General features: G+C 44.2%; 1 protein-coding gene across 8 annotated transcripts in view; it reads left to right on the top strand.

The window, feature by feature from the left end:
- Slc35d4 (solute carrier family 35 member D4) overlaps positions 1 to 24,420 on the top strand; it is a 139,853-nt gene that overhangs the window by 58,312 nt on the left and 57,121 nt on the right. For 6 of the 8 annotated variants that reach the window (XM_085833709.1, XM_085833708.1, XM_021150584.3 and 3 more), the window contains 3 exons: positions 292 to 326; positions 19,205 to 19,274; positions 23,764 to 23,857. In XM_085833709.1, coding sequence (XP_085689835.1) covers positions 292 to 326; positions 19,205 to 19,274; positions 23,764 to 23,857 — 199 coding nt within the window. The remainder of the gene's footprint in view (positions 1 to 291; positions 327 to 19,204; positions 19,275 to 23,763; positions 23,858 to 24,420) is intronic. The other 2 variants (XM_085833712.1, XM_085833713.1) reach the window with 1 other exon arrangement.

Raw genomic sequence — 24,420 nt, 5'->3', positions numbered from 1 at the left:
CAAGGCCACACCTACTCCAACAAGGCTACAAGCATTTAACCACATGAGACTATGGGTGCCCAACCTGTTCAAACCACCACAGCCCTCTTGCCAGGTCATACGCCATTCCCAAAGATTCTCAGCCAGGATCTGGGTTCAAGCAGAAAGACCAGTGAGGGCAGTCAGCTTCCTTCCAGGTAACTCTACCTGGTGAAACTACATTTTTTTAAATGCAGTTTTAGGTGTTGGGTGTGTGCTGAAGAGAGCTTTCTTAACTGTTCTGCTGTGTTTTCTGTTTGTTTTGTTTTTCAGCATGGTACTCCTGGCATTTGCATCTCATCCTACTGGTAAGCTACCCTAGTGTTTATTTGTAATCCTTGTTCAAAACCAGGAGTCTGAACTTGGTTAGATCTCCGAAGACGTTCTCTAAGAGACTAGAGGATGTGACTGGGCTACTGATTTGAAATTACATTTAACTCAATTGGTTAAGGGACCTATGGCTCAGTGATAGAACACTTATCTAGCCCTAGCATGGACAGGCCCTGCGTTGATCCCAGATCTGCAGAATAGGAAGATGAAAAAACAAAAACAAAAAAAAACAACAAAAAAACAAAAAACAACTTCAGTGTGGATTTATTCCCTGTCAATGTATTCTTTCTTTTTTGTTTGTTTCTTTCTTCGAAACAGGGTTTCTCTGTGTAGCCCTGGCTGTCCTGGAACTCACTCTGTAGACCAGGCTGGCCTCGAACTCAGAAATCTGCCTGCCTCTGCCTCCCGAGTGCTGGGATTAAAGGCATACGCCACCATGCCCGGCATAAAATTTTTTAAAAAGAATACATTGAGCCAGTCAGTGGTGGCGCACGCCTTTAATCCCAGCACTCAGGAGGCAGAGGCAGGCGGATTTCTGAGTTCGAGGCCAGCCTGGTCTACAGAGTGAGTTCCAGGACAGCCAGGGCTATACAGAGAAACCCTGTCTCGAAAAACCAAACAACAAAAAAAATTTTTTTAAAAATTTATTTATGTTTGAGTACTTTGTCGCATGTACATCCCCATGCCAGAAGAGGGTGTCAGATTCCCTTATAGATGGTCATGAGCCACCATGTGGGTACTGGGAATTGAACTCAGGACCTCTGGAAGGCCAGCCAGTGCTCATAACCAGTGAGCCATCTCACCAGCCCCATCCATGAATTTATTCTTATCCCTGCGGTTTTAACGTTATATTTTGAGCTTTGAACTTTTTAATTAATCTACAGAATACTAGGCTGTCTAATGACACTTTCCCACATCTCTGTCATTGTAGTTTACCTCAGTCCTATCCTCCTTGTCCTCTCTGTGCTGCCTCCTCTTGTCTCCTCATCCCCTACAGTCTGTCTCCCTCACACTATCATGTCACATTCACCACTTTATATATTTTGAAGCTGTGGGAGTTTGAATATGCTTGGCCCTGTTGGAGTGGGTGTGGCCTTGTAGGAGTAGGTGTGTCACTGGGCATGGGCTTTAAGACGCTCCTTCTAGCTGCCTGGAAGTCAGTCTTCTTCTAACTGTCTTCAGATGAAGAGGTAGAACTCTTAGTTACACGGAAGCTGCCACGTTCCTGCCTTGATGCTAATGGACTGAACCTCTGAACCTGTAAGCCAGCCCCAATTAAATGTTGTCCTTAGAAGAGTTGCCTTGGTCATGGTGTCTGTCCACCGCAGTGAAACCCTAACTAAGACAGAAAAGTCTTGAATCAGCATATGAAAAAAAACATGATAATTATCTTTCTGGGTCTGACTTGTTTTGCTTAATATGATGTGCTCTAGATCTGTTCGCTTGGCAGAATGTCTTGCTTTATGCTGGGTAGAACTGCATTGTGTGTGCATGTGTGAATGTCCGTGTGTGTCCGTGTGTGTGTGTGTATGTGTGTGTGTCCGTGTGTGTGTGTGTATGTGTGTGTGTATGTCTGTGTGTGTGTGTGTATGTGTATGTTCATAGATACAGATTGATCTGTCACTTAGTTGCAGTCTTTTAAATTTTCTTCTTTGGCTATCAGAGCAGCTTATCTGTGCTCCTTCTAAAGTATTTGGTGAAGAAGTTCACATTTATTCTATTTTTATTTAACATTTAAAATGTTCCCACAAGTATTGCACAGCTAGCTGTACCAGCAAGCCAAGCTCACTCGCTTGCTTGCTTGCTTGCTCTCTCTCTCTCTCTCTCTCTCTCTCTCTCTCTTTCTCTCTGTCTCTCTCTCTCTCTGTCTCTCTCTGTGTGTGTGTGACTCTGTAGAGTCCTATTTATACCCTCTAAACATCACGTGTCCTCCATGTGCCTTGCCTCAGCACGTGCATTCAATCAGCCCGAGTCCTCAGAAGCAGCAACAAACTGCAGTACACCACCAGTTTTTTGGTGCATTTCTCTCTATGGCATCTCAACAAATGCAGCTCAACTCTGCAGTGTAAGGTGGACTAATACATGCATGTTGTTAGCAAAGAATCTTTCATCACATGGGCTTGCTTTAGCAGAAGCCCTCTCTCCTGTGTCTGCTTCAGTGAAACCTTCCTTCACATGTTTGCCCCAGCAAAACGACTTTCCAAAGAACTCTTTAATTTTTTAAATTTTTATTTATGTGAGTACACTGTAGCTGTCTTTAGACACACTAGAAGAAGGCATTGGATCCCATTACAGATGATTGTGAGCCATCATGTGGTTTCTGGGAACTGAACTTAGAACCTGTGGAAGAGCAGTCGGTGCTCTGAACCACTGAGCCATTTCTCCAGCCCCCTCCAAAGAACTCTTAAGTTTCCACTTCAGATGATTACACAGCCATGAGCATACTGAACCCAAGAAGTGGACATTTCAAAGGATGAATGAATTATGGTGTGAATTATATCTCAATCAGAAAGTATGTTGGAGACAAAAAAAGAAAACTCTCTCATTTGAGAACTAACTTGGATTATGGTCATACTGAGTGAGAGTAATTCTCCTTCAAACTATGTTTGTAGGGACTTGGGTGTGTCACTTAGTGGTAGAGACTTAGAGACTTGTGGAACATATGTGAGCTCTGGGCTCTGGGTTCAATTTCTAGAATGTACGTACATGTCTCTCTCTCTCTCTCTCTCTCTCTGTGTGTGTGTGTGTGTGTGCTTCATGCATGCCACACACACGTGCACACTGTAAGCTTGTTACACAAGAGGAGTCCTGTCTGTGACTTCACGTTAACTAAAGTAATTGAAGAGGCTTGGTACAGGAAATTTCATTCATGAGAAGGATTTTTGAAGAGTAATGGTTAGCTGAACCTCTTATGTCAGCAACAGGGATAGCCTTGACTTCCCTTGCTGTACACAGTGGAGAATCCCTAGGAAATGAATGTCCCCAAACTCCAGTGTCCAGAGCCCTAGATGTCTGAGTGCCATAGCAGGGCTTCGGCAAAAGCCCTGGCAGAGGTAGGTGTGGAATGATGAGTGGATATGTCTGTCGGCAGCAGTCCAGGAGGAGCTGGATTCTTCTATGTGTGCTAGAAGCAAGTTCATGATCTAATTCTTGAGCAGTGACATTGTAAGCCTTCTTTGGATATTGGGTAATGTGGAGGTGTCTTCTTTTTTTCCTTCTGTGTGTATATATGTATGTGTGCATACATATTAATGCATACCAGTATGTATGGAGATGTACACACATGTGAGTATGTGAATAAAGGACAGGCAGACTGTGGGTGTCATTTCTCAGGACATCATTCACATTGCTCTTTTGAAACAGGGTCTCTCACTTTTATCTAGACTTGACAATTCAGCCAGGCTAACTTATAGGTAGCAAACCTTAAAGAGTCGCCTGTCTCTGTTTCTCCAGTCCTTGGATTACAAACACGCCGTCATGCCTGGGTTTTATGAGATGGGTGCTTGTGTGGCAAGCACATTACTGACTGAGTGATCGCCTTAGCTGCAAACTTTATTATTTTTATAAAAGTGCTCTGCATGGTCACCGAGGTCATGTTTGTCACTTTCTTAGAGCTTTTACAAAGTGTGTATCAAGATGCCTTAAGAAGGGATATGTCTGCTTCTCCCATCTCCTTTTTGGGGAGTTCCACAGAAACCTGAGCAGCAATGAATTTTCCATTGAGCTAAGTCAGTATGAGTTGCACACACTCCTCAGAACTGTGCAAGAGCTAACCTATACGGCCACAAGCAGCAGCCCATCACTTTGACATCACTCAGGAAGAGTTGAGTGCTTTAGTTTTGTTTCTTAGAGCAAATGACCAAGACACTAAGGGCTATGGTGTGAAAATAACAAGAGTTCAGTGTCTTAGTTCCCTTTCCTGTTGCTCTGACAAAAGCAACATAAGGGAGGAAGGGTGTGTTCTGGCTCCCAGTTCAAGGGTCTTGTCCATCCTTGTGCAGAAGCCAAAGTGACAGGAGCTAGGCACATCCCATCTGCAGTCAGGAAAAAGAGCAGTAAATGTCTGTTGTAGCTCAGGTCATCCATCTGTTTATTCTTTCCCAGCCAGAGAATGGTGCCACCCACAGTGGGTGGGTCCTTCCCTCCTCAGTATAATTAAGAAATCTCCTACAGGCGTGCCAGAGAGCCACTGTCTAAATAATTCCAGATTCTATCAATTTGATGATTAACAGTAAACACCACATTCAAAATGTTTTGTTTTTTTTTTGTTTTTTGTTTTTTTTTGGTTTTTCGAGACAGGGTTTCTCTGTATCGCCCTGGCTGTCCTGGAACTCCCTCTGTAGACCAGGCTGGCCTCGAACTCAGAAATCCGCCTGCCTCTGCCTCCCGAGTGCTGGGATTAAAGGTGTGCGCCACCACACCCGGCTCACATTCAAAATGTACAAGACCTCTTGGGAGTCAATTATATTAACTTTAAATAGATCCTGGTGGTGGTCTCCATCTCAGGATTTTATTGCTGCAAAGAGACTCCACGGCCATTGCAACTCTTATAGAGGAAAGCATTTAGTTGGGGCTGGCTTACAGTTCAGAGGCTGAGTCCATCACTGTCATGGCATGCAGGCAGACGTGGCTCTGGGAAGATAGCTGAGATTTCTACATCTTACTAGTCAGACAGCAGAAAGAGAGAGTGCCACTGGACCTGGCTTAGGGTTCTGAAATCCCAAAACAATCTCCAAGTGACACACTTCTTCCAACAAGGCCACACCTCCCAACAGTACCACTTTTTATGAGCCTTGGGGTCATTTTTAGTAAACCATTACATTTTCTAATGGTTGTTTGCCACTGATTCTAAAGTTCAGCAGATAAAACAGCTCTATAGACTCTGTGAGTTAGAGTAGATGTGTTTTTAACTAAGAAGGTACCAGTGTGCCAGAGTGTTTGTACCACTTGCCGTTTTACCCAGAACAGCATGAGGGTTCAGTGGCTCCTCCACACCCTCACCGACCTTTGTTATGTTTGTCTGATTTGATCTAGCAGGTGAGGGTCTCCTAGTGCAGTTCTTGCCTGAACTTCCCTCGCCCTCATTTCTGAGAGGCTGTAGGATGAGTTTCCCTGTAAATGCCTCTTGGAATCAGACAGGTTGTTTGCCTGCCTCAAACACTGGGTTTCTTTAGGTTTGGGGAGACAGAGCTGAACTGTTCTTCCAGTCATTATACAAGTTAATGAAAGGGTTCAAGGACCTTAGAACCAGCCGGGCGTGGTTGTGCACGCCTTTAATCCCAGCACTTGGGAGGCAGAGGCAGGCGGATTTCTGAGTTTGAGGCCAGCCTGGTCTACAAAGTGAGTTCCAGGACAGCCAGGGCTATACAGAGAAACCCTGTCTCAAAAAAAAAAAAAAAAAAAAAAAAAAAAAAAGAAAAAGAAAGAAAAAGAAAAAGAAAACAAACAAACAAACAAACAAAAAAACCCCTTAGAACCATAATTGAGAAGACCCCATTCCTTTCTCTTTAAACTCTTTGACCTGTAGTAGAGATCGTCTTCTCATGTTTAAAAGTTTGCACTTTATATTCTTATGGGGTCATTTGCTGTGGTATCCAAAAGAGAAGCTTTAAAACAACCAGAAGAGCAGGGAGCTCCCAGGAATGTGAGGTAGCAGAGGCCTTGGTGCATGGCTTCAATTGATGAGAGGCCATGACTTGAGGTGAAGCAGCAGCAGCAGCAGTAGCAGCCAGTCTTTGGAGGTGTCACCCCACCCTGACCATTCCTTGCTAGGTCTAGGGCTGAGATGGGGTGAGAGAACTCTTCCCTCACACTTTACCTCATGTTAGTGTGGCAAGTCATGCTACTTCCCAGTTGCAGTTTTGTGTTCTGTAACCTTCAGAGCAGTAGGGTTCGTGTCCTCTACTCAGTAAAGCGCTATCTGGAGCCCAGCCGTTCAGGATGCTCACGCTTGCTTGCAGAATCCTCCTGTGGTTGCCATGAAGATATGGGTCAGGTCCGAGCCACTTACCTGGTGCCTCTGCCATGTAGTTCAGCAGAGGAAAGCAGAGGAGTGTTGTGTTGTGAATGCCTTCACTTGTTCTAAGATTTTTATTATTTTATGTATTTGTGGCCAAGTTTATGTATGTGCAGCACAAACATACACATAAGTACAGAGCCTAGAAGAGGGCATTAGAGCTCCTGAGATAGAGTTATAGGGTATCTTAGAAGAGACAGCATGACCAAGGTGGGGCTGGCTTGCAGTTTCAAAGCTTTCGTCCTTTATCATTATCAGGCAGATAGGCTGCTGCAAAATGATCTGCTACTTCTATATCTTGATCTGAAGGCAGTCAGGACAAGACTCTTCCACACTGGGTGGAACTTGGGTATAGGACCTCAAAGCCCAACCCAACATTGATACATTTCCTCTAGTAAGACCACACACACCTTGTTTTTTTTTTTTTTTTATATTTTTATTACATATTTTCCTCAATTACGTTTCCAATGCTATCCCAAAAGTCCCCCATAGCGCCCCCCCACTTCCCTATCCACCCATTCCCATTCTTTTGGCCCTGGCATTCCCCTATATTGGGGCATATAAAGTTTGCAAGTCCAATGGGCCTCTCTTTCCATTGATGGCTGACTAGGCCATCTTTCGATACATATGCATCTAGAGACAAGAGCTCCGGGGTTCTAGTTAGTACATCATGTTGTTCCAACAATAGGGTTGCAGATCCCTTTAGCTCCTTGGGTACTTACTCTAGCTTCTCCATTGGGAGCCCTGTGATACATCCAATAGCTGACTGTGAACATCCACTCCTGTGTTTGCTAGGCCCCAGCATCGTCTCACAAGAGACAGCTATATTTGGGTCCTTTCAGCAAAATCTTGCTAGTGTATGCAATGGTGTCAGCGTTTAGAAGTTGATTATGGGATGGATCCCTGGGTACGGCAGTCTCTAAATGGTCCATCCTTTCATCACCGCTACGAACTTTGTCTCTGTAACTCCTTCCCTGGGTGTTTTGTTCCCAATTCTGAGAAGGTGCACAGTGTCCACACTTTGGTCTTCATTCTTCTTGAGTTTCATGCGTTTAGCAAATTGTATCTTAAATCTTGGGTATCCTAAGTTTTGGGCTAATATCCACTTATCAGTGAATACATATTGTGTGAGTTCTTTTGTGATTGTGTTACTTCACTCAAGATGATGCCCTCCAGGTCCATCCATTTGGCTAGGAATTTCATAAATTCATTCTTTTTAATAGCTGAGTAGTACTCCATTGTGTAAATGTACCATAATTTCTGTATCCATTCCTCTGTTGAGGGACATCTGGGTTCTTTCCAGCTTCTGGCTATTATAAATAGGGCTGCTATGAACATAGTGGAACATGTGTCCTTTTTACCGGTTGGGACATCTTCTGGATATATGCCCAGGAGAGGTATTGCTGGATCCTCCGGTAGTACTATGTCCAATTTTCTGAGGAACCGCCAGACTGATTTCCAGAGTGGTTGTACAAGCTTGCAATCCCACCAACAATGGAGGAGTGTTCCTCTTTCTCCACATCCTCGCCAGCAACTGCTGTCACCTGAATTTTTGATCTTAGCCATTCTGACTGGTGTGAGGTGGAATCTCAGGGTTGTTTTGATTTGCATTTCCCTGATGATTAAGGATGTTGAACATTTTTTCAGGTGTTTCTCTGCCATTCGGTATTCCTCAGGCGAGAATTCTTTGTTCAGTTCTGAGCCCCATTTTTTAATGGGGTTATTTGACTTTCTGGAGTCCACCTTCTTGAGTTCTTTATATATATTGGATATTAGTCCCTTATCTGATTTAGGATAGGTGAAGATCCTTTCCCAATCTGTTGGTGGTTTTTTTGTCTTATTGATGGTGTCTTTAGCCTTGCAGAAGCTTTGTAGTTTCATGAGGTCCCACTTGTCAATTCTCGATCTTACAGCACAAGCCATTACTGTTCTATTCAGGAATTTTTCCCCTGTGCCCATATCTTCAAGGCTTTTCCCCACTTTCTCCTCTATAAGTTTCAGTGTCTCTGGTTTTATGTGAAGTTCCTTGATCCACTTAGACTTGACCTTAGTACAAGGAGATAGGAATGGATCGATTCGCATTCTTCTACATGTTAACAACCAGTTGTGCCAGCACCATTTGTTGAAAATGCTGTCTTTCTTCCACTGGATGTTTTTAGCTCCCTTGTCGAAGATCAAGTGACCATAGGTGTGTGGGTTCATTTCTGGGTCTTCAATTCTATTCCATTGGTCTACTTGTCTGTCACTATACCAGTACCATGCAGTTTTTATCACAATTGCTCTGTAGTAGAGCTTTAGGTCCGGCATGGTGATTCCACCAGAGGTTCTTTTATTCTTGAGAAGAGTTTTTGCTATCCTAGGTTTTTTGTTATTCCAGATGAATTTGCAGATTGCACTTTCTAATTCGTTGAAGAATTGAGTTGGAATTTTGATGGGGATTGCATTGAATCTGTAGATTGCTTTTGGCAAGATAGCCATTTTTACAATGTTGATCCTGCCAATCCATGAGCATGGGAGATCTTTCCATCTTCTGAGATCTTCTATAATTTCTTTCTTCAGAGACTTGAAGTTTTTATTATACAGATCTTTCACTTCCTTAGTTAGAGTCACGCCAAGATATTTTATATTATTTGTGACTATTGAGAAGGGTGTTGTTTCCCTAATTTCTTTCTCAGCCTGTTTATTCTTTGTGTAGAGAAAGGCCATTGATTTGTTTGAGTTAATTTTATATCCAGCTACTTCACCGAAGCTGTTTATCAGGCTTAGGAGTTCTCTGGTGGAATTTTTAGGGTCACTTATATATACTATCATATCATCTGCAAAAAGTGATATTTTGACTTCATCTTTTCCAATTTGTATCCCTTTGATCTCCTTTTGTTGTCGAATTGCTCTGGCTAGGACTTCAAGTACAATGTTGAATAGGTATGGAGAAAGTGGACAGCCTTGTCTAGTCCCTGATTTTAGAGGGATTGCTTCAAGCTTCTCACCATTTACTTTGATGTTGGCTACTGGTTTGCTGTAGATTGCTTTTATCATGTTTAGGTATGGGCCTTGAATTCCTGATCTTTCCAAGACTTTTATCATGAATGGGTGTTGGATCTTGTCAAATGCTTTTTCCGCATCTAACGAGATGACCATGTGGTTTTTGTCTTTGAGCTTGTTTATATACTGGATTACGTTGATGGATTTCCGTATATTGAACCATCCCTGCATCCCTGGGATGAAACCTACTTGGTCAGGATGGATGATTGTTTTGATGTGTTCTTGGATTCGGTTAGCAAGAATTTTATTGAGGATTTTTGCATCAATATTCATAAGGGATATTGGTCTGAAGTTTTCTATCTTTGTTGGGTCTTTTTGTGGTTTAGGTATCAGAGTAATTGTGGCTTCATAGAATGAGTTGGGTAGAGTACCTTCTGTTTCTATTTTGTGGAATAGTTTGTGAAGAACTGGGATTAGATCTTCTTTGAAGGTCTGATAGAACTCTGCACTAAACCCATCTGGTCCTGGGCTTTTTTTGGTTGGGAGACTATTAATGACTGCTTCTATTTCTTTGGGGGATATAGGGCTGTTTAGATCATTAACCTGATCTTGATTCAACTTTGGTACCTGGTATCTGTCTAGGAACTTCTCCATTTCATCCAGGTTCTCCAGTTTTGTTGAGTATAGCCTTTGGTAGAAGGATCTGATGGTGTTTTGGATGTCTTCAGGATCTGTTGTTATGTCTCCTTTTTCATTTCTGATTTTGTTAATTAGGATGCTTTCCCTGTGCCCTCTAGTGAGTCTGGCTAAGGGTTTATCTATCTTGTTGATTTTCTCAAAGAACCAGCTCCTTGATTGGTTGATTCTTTGAATAGTTTTTCTTGTTTCCACTTGGTTGATTTCACCCCTGAGTTTGATTATTTCCTGCCGTCTACTCCTCTTGGGTGAATTTGCTTCCTTTTGTTCTAGTGCTTTTAGGTGTGTTGTCAAGCTGCTAATGTGTGCTCTTTCTAGTTTCCTTTTGGAGGCACTCAGAGCTATGAGTTTTCCTCTTAGAAATGCTTTCATTGCGTCCCATAAGTTTGGGTATGTTGTGGCTTCATTTTCATTGAACTCTAAAAAGTCCTTAATTTCTTTCTTTATTCCTTCCTTGACCAAGGTATCATTGAGAAGAGTGTTGTTCAGTTTCCACGTGAAGGTTGGCTTTCTATTATTTATTTTGTTATTGAAGATCAGCCTTCGTCCATGGTGATCTGATAGGATGCATGGGACAATTTCAATGTTTTTGTATCTGTTGAGTCCTGTTTTGTGCCCAATTACGTGGTCAATTTTGGAGAAGGTACCATGAGGTGCTGAGAAGAAGGTGTATCCTTTTGTTTTAGGGTAAAATGTTCTGTAGATATCTGCCAGATCCATTTGATCCATAACTTCTGTTAGTTTCACTGTGTCCCTGTTTAGTTTCTGTTTCCATGATCTGTCCATTGGTGAAAGTGGTGTGTTGAAGTCTCCCACTATTATTGTATGAGGTGCAATGTGTGCTTTGAGATTTACTAAAGTTTCTTTAATGAATGAGGCTGCCTTTGTATTTGGAGCATAGATATTCAGGATTGATAGTTCCTCTTGGAGGATTTTACCTTTGATGAGTATGAAGTGCCCCTCCCTGTCTTTTTTGATGACTTTGGGTTGGAAGTCAATCTTATCTGATATTAGAATGGCTACTCCAGCTTGTTTCTTCAGACCATTTGCTTGGAAAATTGTTTTCCAGCCTTTCATTCTGAGGTAGTGTCTATCTTTTTCTCTGAGATGAGTTTCTTGTAAGCAGCAAAATGTTGGGTCTTGTTTGTGTAGCCAGTTTGTTAGTCTATGTCTTTTTATCGGGGAGTTGAGTCCATTGATATTAAGAGATATTAAGGAAAAGTAATTGTTGTTTCCTGTTATTTTTGTTGTTAAAGTTGGCATTCTGTTCTTGTGGCTGTCTTCTTTTAGGTTTGTTGAGGGATTACCTTCTTGTTGTTTCTAGGGCGTGGTTCCTGTCCTTGTATTGGTTTTTTTCTGTTATTATCCTTTGAAGGGCTGGATTCGTGGAGAGATAATGTGTGAATTTGGCTTTGTCGTGGAATACTTTGGTTTCTCCATCTATGTTAATTGAGAGTTTGGCTGGGTATAGTAGCTTGGGCTGGAATTTGTGTTCTTTTAGTGTCTGTATAACATCTGTCCAGGATCTTCTAGCTTTCATAGTCTCTGGTGAAAAATCTGGTGTAATTCTGATAGGCGTGCCTTTATATGTTACTTGGCCTTTTTCTCTTACTGCTTTTAGTATTCTATCTTTATTTAGTGCATTTGTTGTTCTGATTATTATGTGTCGGGAGGTATTTCTTTTCTGGTCCAGCCTATTTGGAGTTCTGTAGGCTTCTTGTATGTTCATGGGCATCTCTTTCTTTAGATTTGGGAAGTTTTCTTCTATAATTTTGTTGAAGATGTTTGCTGGTCCTTTGAGTTGAAAATCTTCATTCTCATCCACTCCTATTATCCGTAGGTTTGGTCTTCTCATTGTGTCCTGTATTTCCTGGATGTTTTGAGTTAGGATCTTTTTGCATTTTCCATTTTCCTTGATTGTTGTGCCCATGTTCTCTATGGAATCTTCTGCACCTGAGATTCTCTCTTCCATCTCTTGTATTCTGTTGCTGATGCTTGCATCTATGGTTCCAGATTTCTTTCCTAGGGTTTCTATCTCCAGTGTTGCCTCATTTTGGGTTTTCTTTATTGTGTCTACTTCCCTTTTTAGGTCTAGTATGGTTTTGTTCATTTCCATCATCTGATTGGATGTGTTTTCCTGTTTCTCTTTAAGGACTTCTACCAGTTTGGTTGTGTTTTCCTGTTTTTCTTTAAGGACTTGTAACTCTTTAGCCATGTTCTCCTGTAGTTCTTTAAAGTCCTTCTTGATGTCCTCTACCATCATCATGAGATATGCTTTTAAATCCAGGTCTAGTTTTTCAGGTGTGTTGGGGTGCCCTGGACTGGGCGAAGTGGGAGTGCTGGGTCCTGATGATGGTGAGTGGTCTTGGTTTCTGTTAGTAAGATTCTTACCTTTACCTCTCGCCATCTGGTAATCTCTGGAGTTGTTATAGTTGTCTCTGTTCAGAGGTTGTTCTTCTGGGGATTCTGAGTATCCTCTGTCAGCAGACCTGTACAGACTAAGTTCGGTGGAGTCCCGGAGCCAAGATGGCGCTCCCTGCAGGGCAGGTCACTGTTCTCCGGCTGGGAGGGTGTCGGATGTCTGCGGCCCCAAAAGGGTGCTGCCTCAGCGGTTCTGTGGCTCCCGCCTGTCCCAGAAGCTGTCTGCCTCTGTGGTCCTCACTCTGACCTGTACAGACTAAGTTCGGCGGAGTCCCGGAGCCAAGATGGCGCTCCCTGCAGGGCAGGTCACTGTCCTCCGACTGGGAGGGTGCCGGATGTCTGCGGCCCCAAAAGGGTGCTGCCTCAGCGGCTCTGTGGCTCCTGCCTGTCCCAGAAGCTGTCTGCCTCTGTGGTCCTCACTCTAACCTGTAGACTAAGTTCGGCGGAGTCCCGGAGCCAAGATGGCACTCTCTGCAGGGCAGGTCTCTGTCCTCCGGCTGGGAGGGTGCCGGAAGTCTGCGGCCCCAAAAGGGTGCTGCCTCAGCGGCTCTGTGGCTCCTGCCTGTCCCAGAAGCCGTCTGCCCCCGTGGTCCCCACTCTGACCTGTAGAGACTAAGCTCGGCGGAGTCCCGGAGCCAAGATGGCGTTCCCTGCAGGGCAGGTCACTGTCCTCCGACTGGGAGGGTGCCGGATGTCTGCGGCCCCAAAAGGGTGCTGCCTCAGCGGCTCTGTGGCTCCCGCCTGTCCCAGAAGCTGTCTGCCTCTGTGGTCCTCACTCTAACCTGTAGACTAAGTTCGGCGGAGTCCCGGAGCCAAGATGGCACTCTCTGCAGGGCAGGTCACTGTCCTCCGGCTGGGAGGGTGCCGGAAGTCTGCGGCCCCAAAAGGGTGCTGCCTCAGCGGCTCTGTGGCTCCTGCCTGTCCCAGAAGCTGTCTGCCTCTGTGGTCCTCACTCTAACCTGTAGACTAAGTTCGGCGGAGTCCAGGAGCCAAGATGGCACTCTCTGCAGGGCAGGTCTCTGTCCTCCGGCTGGGAGGGTGCCGGAAGTCTGCGGCCCCCCCAAAAAAAAACCACACACACCTTGTAATAATGCCACTTCCCATGGGTCAAGCATGTTCAAACCACCACATTCCTCTCCCTGGCCTCCATAGGCTTTTTCAAACACATGAGTCTGTGGGGGCCATACATAGCCATAGCATAATGCAAAAATAAATTTAGTCCACCTTCAAAAGTCCTCATAGTCTGTCAGTCTCAACAATGTTTAAAAATCCAAAGTTCAAACTCTCTTCTGAGATTCATGCAATTTCTTAACTGTAGTTCCCTATAAAATCAAAAAGCAGATCACATACTTCTAATATCACAGGATAAACATTACCATTCCAAAACACCATAGTGAGGAGCTATTGGATCAAAGAAAGACCAAAAACCAACTGGGCAAGCTCCAAACTCTTCTTTTCCAAGCCTGACCTTCAACTTCTTTGATCTTTGTTGACTGCAATACACTTCTTTCTCTTGGGCTAGTTCCACTCCCTGTTAGCAGCATTCCTAGGCAAGTATCTCACAGCTGTGGTATCTTGGGGACTCTGAGGCAATTTCAACTCCACAGCTTCTTGTTCCAATGTCTGGGATCCACATATGATCTTCTAGGCTCCCTCAAAGGGCTTGGGTCACTTCTCCAGCTCTGCCCTTTCTAGGCTATGGTTGATCCATTTCATTGCTGCTGCTGTTATTGATGATTATCCCATGGTACTCGTGTCTCCAGAACACTGGGGTCTTCTGATGCAACTAGGCTTCACAGATAGCCCTCATAGGCTCTCTTCATGGTGCCAAGCCTCAACTTCTTTTCATGACTCCTTTAGTCTTGGGCTGTCAACTGCAACTGAGGCTACACCTTCACCAATAGCCTTTCCTGGCCTCTCACAGTGCCATGCTTCAGCTGTTTTCCATGACCCCTTCCATGCTTCCAAAACCAGTAACACCAGGGTGACTCTTACACATAACAGAGTCTAGCTGCCAGCAAGAGTTCTATCTCTGGAACATGGCTTCTTTGTGCTCTCAAAAAACATTTTCCAGAAGATTTCATCACAGTGATGCTGGTTTCTTCTTAATCACCACTAATTTCTTAGCTCCAGCTTTCTGTATTCCAACTCCTTCACTGCCTAAGCTTGACTGTCCTGGAACTTGCTTTGTAGAATGACCTTGAACTCAGAGATCTCCATGCCTGACTCCTAAATACTGGGATTAAAGGCATGTACAATGACACCTAAGCTTTTCTTTACCTTTTCACAAGATCTTTATAAGTTTTGAATTGTAGTTCATTACACAGATATTCAAGTTGAAAACTGAGAATAGCCATAACAATCCATCCCTTATCAATTTGACACATAATCATATCTCCTTATGCCCAAATGAAAACAATAACCAGATCATAATAACATCGAACTTGATATAATTATCCTTTGTTGAATTTCAAATGCATAAACAATAAGCTTAGCTGGGTGGGATCCTGCCCCAAGGTCACCATTCCCTTAATTCAATTTAATGTTTTTGAACAAAGGATATAGCTTCATTTTATTTCCTGGTACCCCTTTACTCTTTGGACCATGCATTTTGTAGTTTTCCTTTCTAGGCTTGCTAGAACTCTCTTCATAAGAGTGACCCACAGATAAAAATCGAAACTAGGCTTTTTGAGACTTTCTTTGTCAACGCAATTAATTTAAATCTCTTTACTTGACCCTCAGGCTGACTTTGGACAAGGGCAAAAATCAGGCACATTCTTCCCCAGAATATCACAAGAACAATCTCTAGGCAACATACTAAAATTCTTCTCTTCTGAAACCTCTTGAGCCATGTCTCAGTTAGGATTTTACTGCTGTGAAGAGACTCCATGACCAAGGCAACTGTTATAAAGACAACATTTAATTGGGGCTGGCTTACAGGTTCAGAGATTCAGTTCATTATCTCATCAAGATGGAAGCATGGCAGCGTCCAGGCAGGCATGGTGCAGGAGGAACTGAGAGTTCTACATCTTCATCTGAAGGCTGCTAGCAGAATACTGGCTTCCAGGCAGCTAGGATGAGGGTTTTAAAGCTCAAGCCCACAGTGGCACACCTACTCCAACAAGGCCACACCTTCAAATAGTGCCACTTTCCTTTGGCCAAGCATATTCAAATCACCACACGGGTTGTGAGCCTCCTGATGGATGCTTCGAGCCAAGCCTGCAAGAGCAGAAAGTGCTTAACTGCTGATCCATCTTTAGCTACTCTACTAACTGATTCTGTGTGTCGACTTGACACAGTTAAAAGTCATCAGGTAGGGCTGGTGAGATGGCTCAGCGGTTAAGAGCGCCGACTGCTCTTCCAAAGGTCCTGAGTTCAAATCCCAGCAACCACATGGTGGCTCACAACAATCCCTAACGAAATCTGGTACCCTCTTATGGAGTGTCTGAAGACAGCTACAGTGTACTTACATATAATAAATAAATAAATATTTAAAAAAAAAGAGTCATCAGGGAGAAAGGAGCCTCAGTCATCAGGGAGAAAGGAGCCTCAGTTGAAGAAATGCCTCCATGAGATCCAGATGTCAGCCATTTTCTCAATTAATGATCAACAGTGGAGGACCTAGCCCATGTTGGGTGGTGGTTTTGGATTCTATGAGAAAGCAGGCTGAGCAAGCCAGTAGGCAGCACCCCTCCATAGCCTCTGCATCAGCTCTTGCCTCCAGGTTCTGTCTCTCCTTTAGTTACTCTCCTGACTTCCTCCACTGATGTACTGTGATCTGGAAATGTAAGCCAAATAAACCCTTCCTCCCCAACTTGCTTTTTGGTCATGGTGTTTTGTTGCAGTAATATAAACCCTAGCTAAGACAGCTCCCAACACCTTCACATATTCCTTAGGCTCCTGGATTAAGTTCTCCTAGGCTGGAACAAACTACACCTTGTAACATCCTTGTGACATTTATAACAGTGTCACCAACCTTTGTTGTTTAAGGGCAGATGGTTCCCCTTTCTGTTTAAAAGTCTTACTTTTGCCCATTTTGGTGATGCACACCTTTAATCTCAGCAGTAGGGAGGTGGAGGCAGGTGGATCTCAGTGAGTTTGAGGCCAGCCTGGTTTGCACCATCCTAACTTCCTAGAATATTCAAATATTACCCCTCCCTGTGTATGTGGTGTGTGTGTGTGTGTGTGTGTGTATTTCTACTTTTTCTTTGCTTTTGTGTTTTTAGTTCTTGTTTGGTTTATTTAATTTATTTGCATATTTGTTTTCTAGAGAGAGAAAGGTATGAAGTTGGATGGGTGGGAGGATCTGAAGGAGGGAAAACCATGATCAGGATGTAATGTATTAATACAACAAAAAATTGCTTTTCGAGTGACATAGTGAGGGCACCAAAAAGACGCCTTTAGTCAGAAATTTAAGGTGATAGAGTTAAGTTCTAGAACATGTCCGGCCTGTCAGGAAGCACCCAGTTGTCAGACCCCCTTCTTTCAGCATTGCTTTCGAAGCGTCTTTATGGCCCCAGGGACAAATGAGATGGACTCCCTGCTCTCAAAGGATTGCTAGTTCTAGATAGTGGGGCAGGCCAGGTGTCCAGGCAAGCAGATGTTGTATAGATGGTTTTAGAAATGACTTAAGGATAAAGGCAGGCTATCCTTTTATTCTGTGGTTTTGCTTCTCACCCTCCCTGTAACTCACCAGAGTGGCTCTTGTGGTCTGCATAGTGCATTACCATCTAATTGGCAAGTTCCTTAGGGCTGTGATTTGTTGTTTATTTCCTTCCCTCCCCGTCTATCCCAGACCAATCTTCTTCTTCTTTAGACTTTCAAAGCCTAGGCTGGCCTCACCAACTCACACAACCAGAACATTTATGGCAAAATGGGATGTCAAGAGGAGGTGTATCCAGGGGCTCTCAAGGTCCTGGATTTAACTGATAGCTCTCTCAGTTCATTGCAATGGCAATTCCTTGTTATCTCCCTACTGCACTGCAGTTCCTCTCACACTGGGAGGGAGATTGGGCAATGGCCAAGAACCAGCAGCTGCAGAAGAGACACAACAGATTCTCCACAGTGTCCATCCATGGCTGAGCAGGGCCTCAGTCCCTCTCACAGTCCATAGTGCCAGGATCTTCTTGGTTGTCTTACCTGTGCAGAAAATGACCTGAGTGTTCTTTTCTGTGTCTTGTACATTATACACTGTAGTTCTGAAACTGGCAGGTGAAGGCAGGCTCTTTTCTTCTGACACTGTCCCTTGTGTGAACGCTGCCTGGTGAAGGGAAGATCTAAGGTCTGGGTTGACCTGGGTGCATGCTCTAGCTCCACAGTTCAACAATTACAAAATTTTAGCGGTGTCTCCTCTCCAGACTTCAGATGGAGTCAGGGTTATAGAACCCCTCGGAGTTGCTTCAGGGTGTAAGAGATAAAATCACCACATTTTACATAGACTCTCCACAAAACAGGCTCTCGCTAAATGGCCACTCATTGTCACTATTCTCAATAGAAGGCAATAGAATAGTCTTCAGGATGTGCAGCTGGAGGGCTGAGACATTACTAACACAGGTTCTCATGGAAGGTGGAAGACATTCTGTGCTGCCCTAAAGACAATGAGTCCTTGACTTTGGATGAGCTGCATAAAAACTAAACCCCACAAAAATCTTTATTAGACATACATGTGCATAAATGAAGATCTAGCTCAACTGTTAAAACATCTATATGGTCAGAGGCATAGAATTAAAGCTAATAGGTAGCTGAACCATTTGAGATCACATAGGAGGCTTTATAGAAGTGTAGCAGCCCCCTAAATCTTGTTCTGAAATGTGTGCATGTGTGCCTGTGTGTGCGTGCGCGTGCAGGAACTCACACAAGTTCCTGCTGATGGAACCCAGGTTTCTGCGTGTGCTGAGCACACCTCTCCCTCTGAGTTGTCTGTGACACACTTGACTCGTAGGTGTAAGAAGTGAAGGAACTAGCTGGTACAGCTCCACTGCACAAAGCTTTTCAGCAGGAACGGCAGCCCAATCCCCCAGGCTGCACTAAACAGACCCGGACCAGAGCCCAAGCCTCTGGAGAGCCAGGCTCCTGCAAAAACTCCAGATTTGGAAGGATTAAGCTGTCCACTGTCAAAATGCTTAATTCCTTTTCTTGAGACATTTTTGGAAGGGTTTCTGCTTTTTTAATCTCCTGACTTCTTGTTTGTGACCAAGTTCAAATTCCAGACAGAAACAGCCAATATGTGTGATTATTTCCTCTTGTACTAAAAGTGGAACTAAAGAATGAGCTTACTTCATGAGAAATAAATGTACCCTCTGGGCCTTAAACTAAACCGAGTATGTGTGATTGCCCTGGGCCCTGTGCTGTTTGTGCAGTAATTAAACAAAAGGAAGAAAGAATCTTTAAAAAGACCTTTCCCCTGCCACTGTTCCTTGTGTGGCTGCTGCCTGCTGAAGGGAAGATCTAAGGTCTGGGTTGACCTGGGTACATATTCTGGCTCCACAGTTTTACAGTTTTAGCCATGTTTCTTCTCTGGGCATCAGTTGGAGTGTGGGTAGTAGAACCTCTCAGAGTTAGTACAGGGTGTAAGAGATGAAGCCAGTACGTTTCACATTTTTCTTAGTAGGAGGCAGTAGTAGAGTCTTAGGGCTGTGGCAGCTGAGGGCTGGGTGCCCTCTGCAGAAGACATTGTAGCTGGGTGGGGGGACCTGAGGGAGCTGTGGGGACCACTATAATCACTTTTCCTGTACTCTTTAGGTGACCTCTTCGGTGCCCTGGACTTTCCATTCTTGTATTTCTACAGGTTCCATGGCAGCTGCTGTGCCAGGTAATCTTGAGCCAAGTCATGTATACTCTGTGCCAGTAGCTGCGTCTTCATCTCTATGAGGCCTGGAGTAATTATAGTAAATTGAATTGCAGAAGCAAGTAGGAGGTATGGCTGTCTATCTCCAGCAGGTCATCCCTGAACACTCACAGGTGCTCAGTACCAACCTGAGTCCAGCAGACCTTGGCCTGTCACAAGGCCTCACCCAGGACCATAGTTTTCAAGCTTGCTGAGGAGTTACACTCTGACTGCCTTTTCTCCTTCATAGCCCTCACACAAAACTTCAGCGTATAAAACTAATGAAATAGACTCAGTTTGAGAGACTTTGTGTCCTCTCAGCTTGCATCTTGGTTTCCCTCTTGCTGCCAGAGGCAACCTGCAAAACCTTCCTTCCATGGAACTCTGAGCCTCATAAACACATGGTAGAAATGGGCATGTAGATGCCTAGACACCCAGGTGCCTTTGGAAGGACTCAGGGGTGGAGACCAATCAGATGGGCACACATAAATTCACAGAGCCTCTTGCCACCCTGCCCCACCATTTCTAGACAAAGTTATAAGAGGCAGGAAGACTCAGACAGTCTCAAGCTTTGTATTTTGCCATGGTGGAAAGAGGAGCCCTGGGCCAATCCCAGGCTTAGTGGTTGCTAGTTGTGTGACCACTGGGCAAATTATCCAAATGCTTCCAAGGTGTTCTTCCCCATCCCCTTCCCCAGCTCTAACCTAGGACATACCAGCACAGGGCTTCTGTATTTGAAAGTTCCTAAGCATCATGCCTGGCCCAGGAAATGTCATCTTAGGACCTGCTCAGGTCAGCTATAAGAATAGTCTGAAAACTGTGATCTTGAATCCTGGTTCTGTCAAGAAATCCGAAGCAAGTTTTTAACTTGTTTTTATTCATCTAGCAATAATGACTATATTTGTCTTAAGGGCTCCTATACTAATTGGTACAAGTGTACACTTAGAACAGTGCCTGTACATCGTAAGTGCTATTAGTAACAAAACAAAAAACAAACAAAAAAACCCCCAAATCCTCACAGCTATGAATAAAAGCTAGTCTGCTGTTCCCACACAGCAAATGGTATCCATGGAGCAGTGTTTGTAGATAGAGAAAATGTTGGTATGTACGGGCTCGGCAGTTAGCAGTATTTGTTGCCAAGGAGCAGGTTTGATTCGCAGCACCCCCATAGGAGCTTACAACCGTCTGTAACTCCAGTCCCAAGGTGCACAAGGGTACATGGAGGCAAAACACCCACACATATAAAATAATAAAACAAATTAATCAAAAAGGCCAAGTACTGCTTCTGAAGTGGGCATATCATGTTCCCCAGGGGCATTGGGACAATGGGGCATTACTACAGACTTTCTGCATTTGAGCCTTGGGATGATTCCTGCCTGTCCCAAATACCAGCAATGCTCCTGTCAGCTCTCCCAGCTCCTGTCAGTCTAACTAGGCTGTTCACATGTCCATAAGACAAGCTTTCACGTTGTAACCCTTGCTGCCTAGGTACCTGCAGCTGGCATGCCTTGAGTATGATTGGTAGTATGGGCAAGCATGTTCTGGGTGTGGCCAATGCTAGTTTGGTTATTTGGAACAGAACAGCACCTTCACAACTCACTGGTGTTGGCTTTGTGCAGAAACACTCTGGTTGTTTCTTTATAATCAAGTGCTTTCTCCTAACTCAACATGTTAGATCAGCCCTTTTTATTTTAAAGAGCAATTGATCTTTGCTTGAATTGTCCTAAGTCTCTGTATTATTTTACCCTCCTGGCTTTAGTATAAAGCTGACCTTTTAAAAAAATGTATACAATTCCCTCATAACATTTCAATGGTTCCTCCATGACCATATCTCAGACTAGGAGTGTTCCCTTCAGGAGGTCCTGGGAAACTCAGAGAGGGATCATGGGTACCTGAGGAGAGAGAGGTAGCTATAACCTAAGAGACCCCTAAACAGATCTCTGTTTCTCCCAGGATCCTTCACTTCAGGGATTATTCCTCTTTTACAGAGGGGTATTCTCCATACTGAGTATGGATGAGCTGAAAGGAGAAAGATAAAGATGAGGTAGTTAAAAAAAATAGATGCCTTTCCATGGAGGTTAGTTGACTAAATATTTATACAGGGCGGGGCAAGGGGCCAGCTGAGTACACTCTAACCTTCAGAACAGAGTTAGACAATCTAAATGTGCAGCAAGGTAATAATACAAGAATCCAGGTAAGGTACTGTACACTTGAAAAGTGTACTAGTTTCTGTACCAGGACAAATGACCTGGCCAAAATAAGTCATGCAGTAGTAGATAATTAAATTACCATAAGCTATAAAAAGGAATTATTTACAAACTAACAAGTCAGGCAATGGGAGGAAGCCTTGGCTGTCTCTAAGCCACAGAGACTAGCTTATCCTATCTGCATCTGTGCCAAGGGACAGGCTTCTCTCATGCCTTTTAGCTGGAGGTGGAGAGGACAGAGCAAAGGATAAGGATGGGCTTTGTGAACCAGACACCTATGTGATGTTGGTTCTTGGCTGCAGGAGTAGAAGCCACCAAGAGGTATCTCAGAGCACTGACTGCCTTCCTTCCTACCCCTTCCCTCAGAGTGTAGACCCTAGAATTCCCCACTCTGACCCATTGGTGACTGCTGTAGACTCGGATGCTGTGATGGGTGTCTAAGATAAACAAGTTAAATACCAAAGGCTCTCTTTTGTTCCTGGTCTGGTGTCTACCAAGACTGTCTGGTTCCTATGCTTGTAGCCTGTGAGACTGATGTGTGCTGGCGACGTAGGAGGAACTCCAAGTAGTAGAACAGACAGTAAAGGATTTACTAATAGATCTGCTTAGAAGACATCAAATCACAGGAAGTAAAATTTAGCTAAGGGAGTGCTGCCCCCAAACACCCCAAAGATAGGTTATAGCTACCCAGACTTATTAGAGGTAAGCAAAGTTTACCATGTAGGATGGAACCTTTTGTCACCAGTGCTGACTGACCAGCCATCAGGCCCATTCCCCCAAAGTCATGCTTCCACCAGGCAGCTGAAGTGGGTGGTGCAGGGTCACAGCTACCATTAAATCCTGGTCTGCCAGGAAGTTGCTTGTGTCCTTATCAGGAAAAGCATAATTCCACCAGAGGGGTAAACAAGCCTGGGCAACAACTGTTTGAGAAGAACAACTGCTGTACTTAGAAATAATTCTAGTGCTGGGCATGGTGGTACACGCTTTTAATCCCACCACTTGGGAGGCAGAGGCAGGTGGATTTCTGAGTTCAAGGCTAGCCTGGTCTACAGAGTGAGTTCCAGGACAGCAGAGCTACACAAAGAAACCCTGTCTCAAAAAAAAAAAAAAAGAAGAAGAAGAAGAAGAAGAAAAAGAAGAAGAAGAAGGAGAAGGAGAAGGAGAAGGAGAAGGAGAAGGAGAAGGAGAAGGAGAAGGAGAAGGAGAAGGAGAAGGAGAAGGAGAAGAAGAAGAAAAGAAAAAAGAAAAGAAAAAAAAGAAAAGAAAGAGAAAAAGAAAAAAATAATTCTAGCAATATCTTTCTTGTGGACATCTTCCATCTGCCCAAGTGGCCAGACATGCAGTGTCCTATTTCTTTTTAAATTGTTCAATGTATAACCTGGGGCTGGAACCCACAAGAGATTTAAGGCTGATAACATATGTAAAATGTGTAAGCCTAAGGTGCATATAAGTTAGTAAAAACTTCTATTTGAGGTTGTTTCTTCCTTGGGCCTTTTTGTTTGTTTGGTTTTGGTTTTTTGTTTGTTTGTTTGTTTTTTAGATTTCCCCTTATTGATTTCTGAGTGAGCAGTTTCTCATTGGCAAGGCACATTAATTCTTTAACAGTGGCAGACTGCACTGGAAGTGGAATCTGCCTTGTGAAACCAGGACAGGATAAAAGGGAAGGACCAGGGGCAGCCATGCTCCTGAGATGCTGGGGCAGAATAGAAGGGAAGGACCGGGGGCAGCCATGCTCCTGAGGTGCTGGGACAGAATAGAAGGGAAGGACGGGGGGCGGGGGGCAGCCATGCTCCTAAGGTGCTGGGACAGAATAGAAGGGAAGGACCGGGGGCAGCCATGCTCCTGAGGTGCATCCCAAGTTTTTGGAGCAATACTGATGTTGAAAATATAATAATGCTCATCTGTATCTTTTTCTTTCAAGATTTAGCCAGAGTTCGAAGCCTCTCTTACCTTCAGTGAGATACTTTTATCTCTTCTTCAGAAAAGTAGAGGTTCTGTTTTCTGAACTGCTGATTTTATCCAGGGGATGAGATAACACAAATGTGGTGGAAGTTGTGTAATACTTAGAAATTCGACATTGGCATACTGAGAGTGATGGCATTTGCCTGTAATCGCAGCTCCGGGGGGGGGGGGGGGGGAGGGAGCATGGGAGGATTTAGAGGTCCAGGCCAGCACATGGCCAAGACTGCGTGTCTCAATGGAGGACCTCACTGGCTGTGGCTGAAGGAGGGCAGCCTCACTAAGCAAAGGGTGTTTTCTCTTTTCAGTGGAGTTTTGGGATTCTTCCTCATGCTCAGTACAGTCAGGCTGAGAAGCATCCTGGCCCCAGGGCAGTGCGCAGCCTGGATCCTCTGTGCTAAGGTAAGAGAGAGAGGGGCTGTCGGGGCAGGAAAATCTACCTCAGCATCTGTGAGCCCAGGCTTCTCAACATGGGTTATGGAGAGTGGGGTCTTTAGGAGACCATTTTTAGTGGCACATGCCTGGCCATTCATACAGGTGATCATCTCTGAGACCTTTCACTTATCTTATCAGTAAGACATCACATTCTTAGAAGGTGACTATGAGTTGGCACTTCCTGAGCCTTAATTACCCCTCTGGAAATGAGAGATTTTGATCAAAAATTCTCCAAGTATCTCCAGCTCTCAGAGACTAGATTAGCATATGTAGGGAGTTGTTGTCCTTCCCTGAAACTATACGCCTGTCCAGAGCCCAGTTGACTTTCTCAAGAGGACCCAGCCTGTCCAGTGAGGTGGTGGAAGAAAACTGTCACGTGGCCAGATGGAGACACTTTCATGAGCCTTCAGAGAGTAGCTTTTGTGTATCACAGTAACATGGCTGAAGGATGAGAGCGGTGGGTGGGTACAAAGGTCGGAAGCAGAACGGCAGCAGTGTGAAGCACCACGTGAAGCACCCTGTGACACACC

Source organism: Mus caroli, unplaced genomic scaffold, assembly GCF_978045245.1.
Source record: "Mus caroli unplaced genomic scaffold, Mus_caroli_1 scaffold_19, whole genome shotgun sequence".
In the NCBI taxonomy this organism is placed as follows: domain Eukaryota; kingdom Metazoa; phylum Chordata; class Mammalia; order Rodentia; family Muridae; genus Mus; species Mus caroli.
Note: the sequence above shows the minus strand (reverse complement) of the source record. Positions and strands in the feature narration are given on the sequence as shown.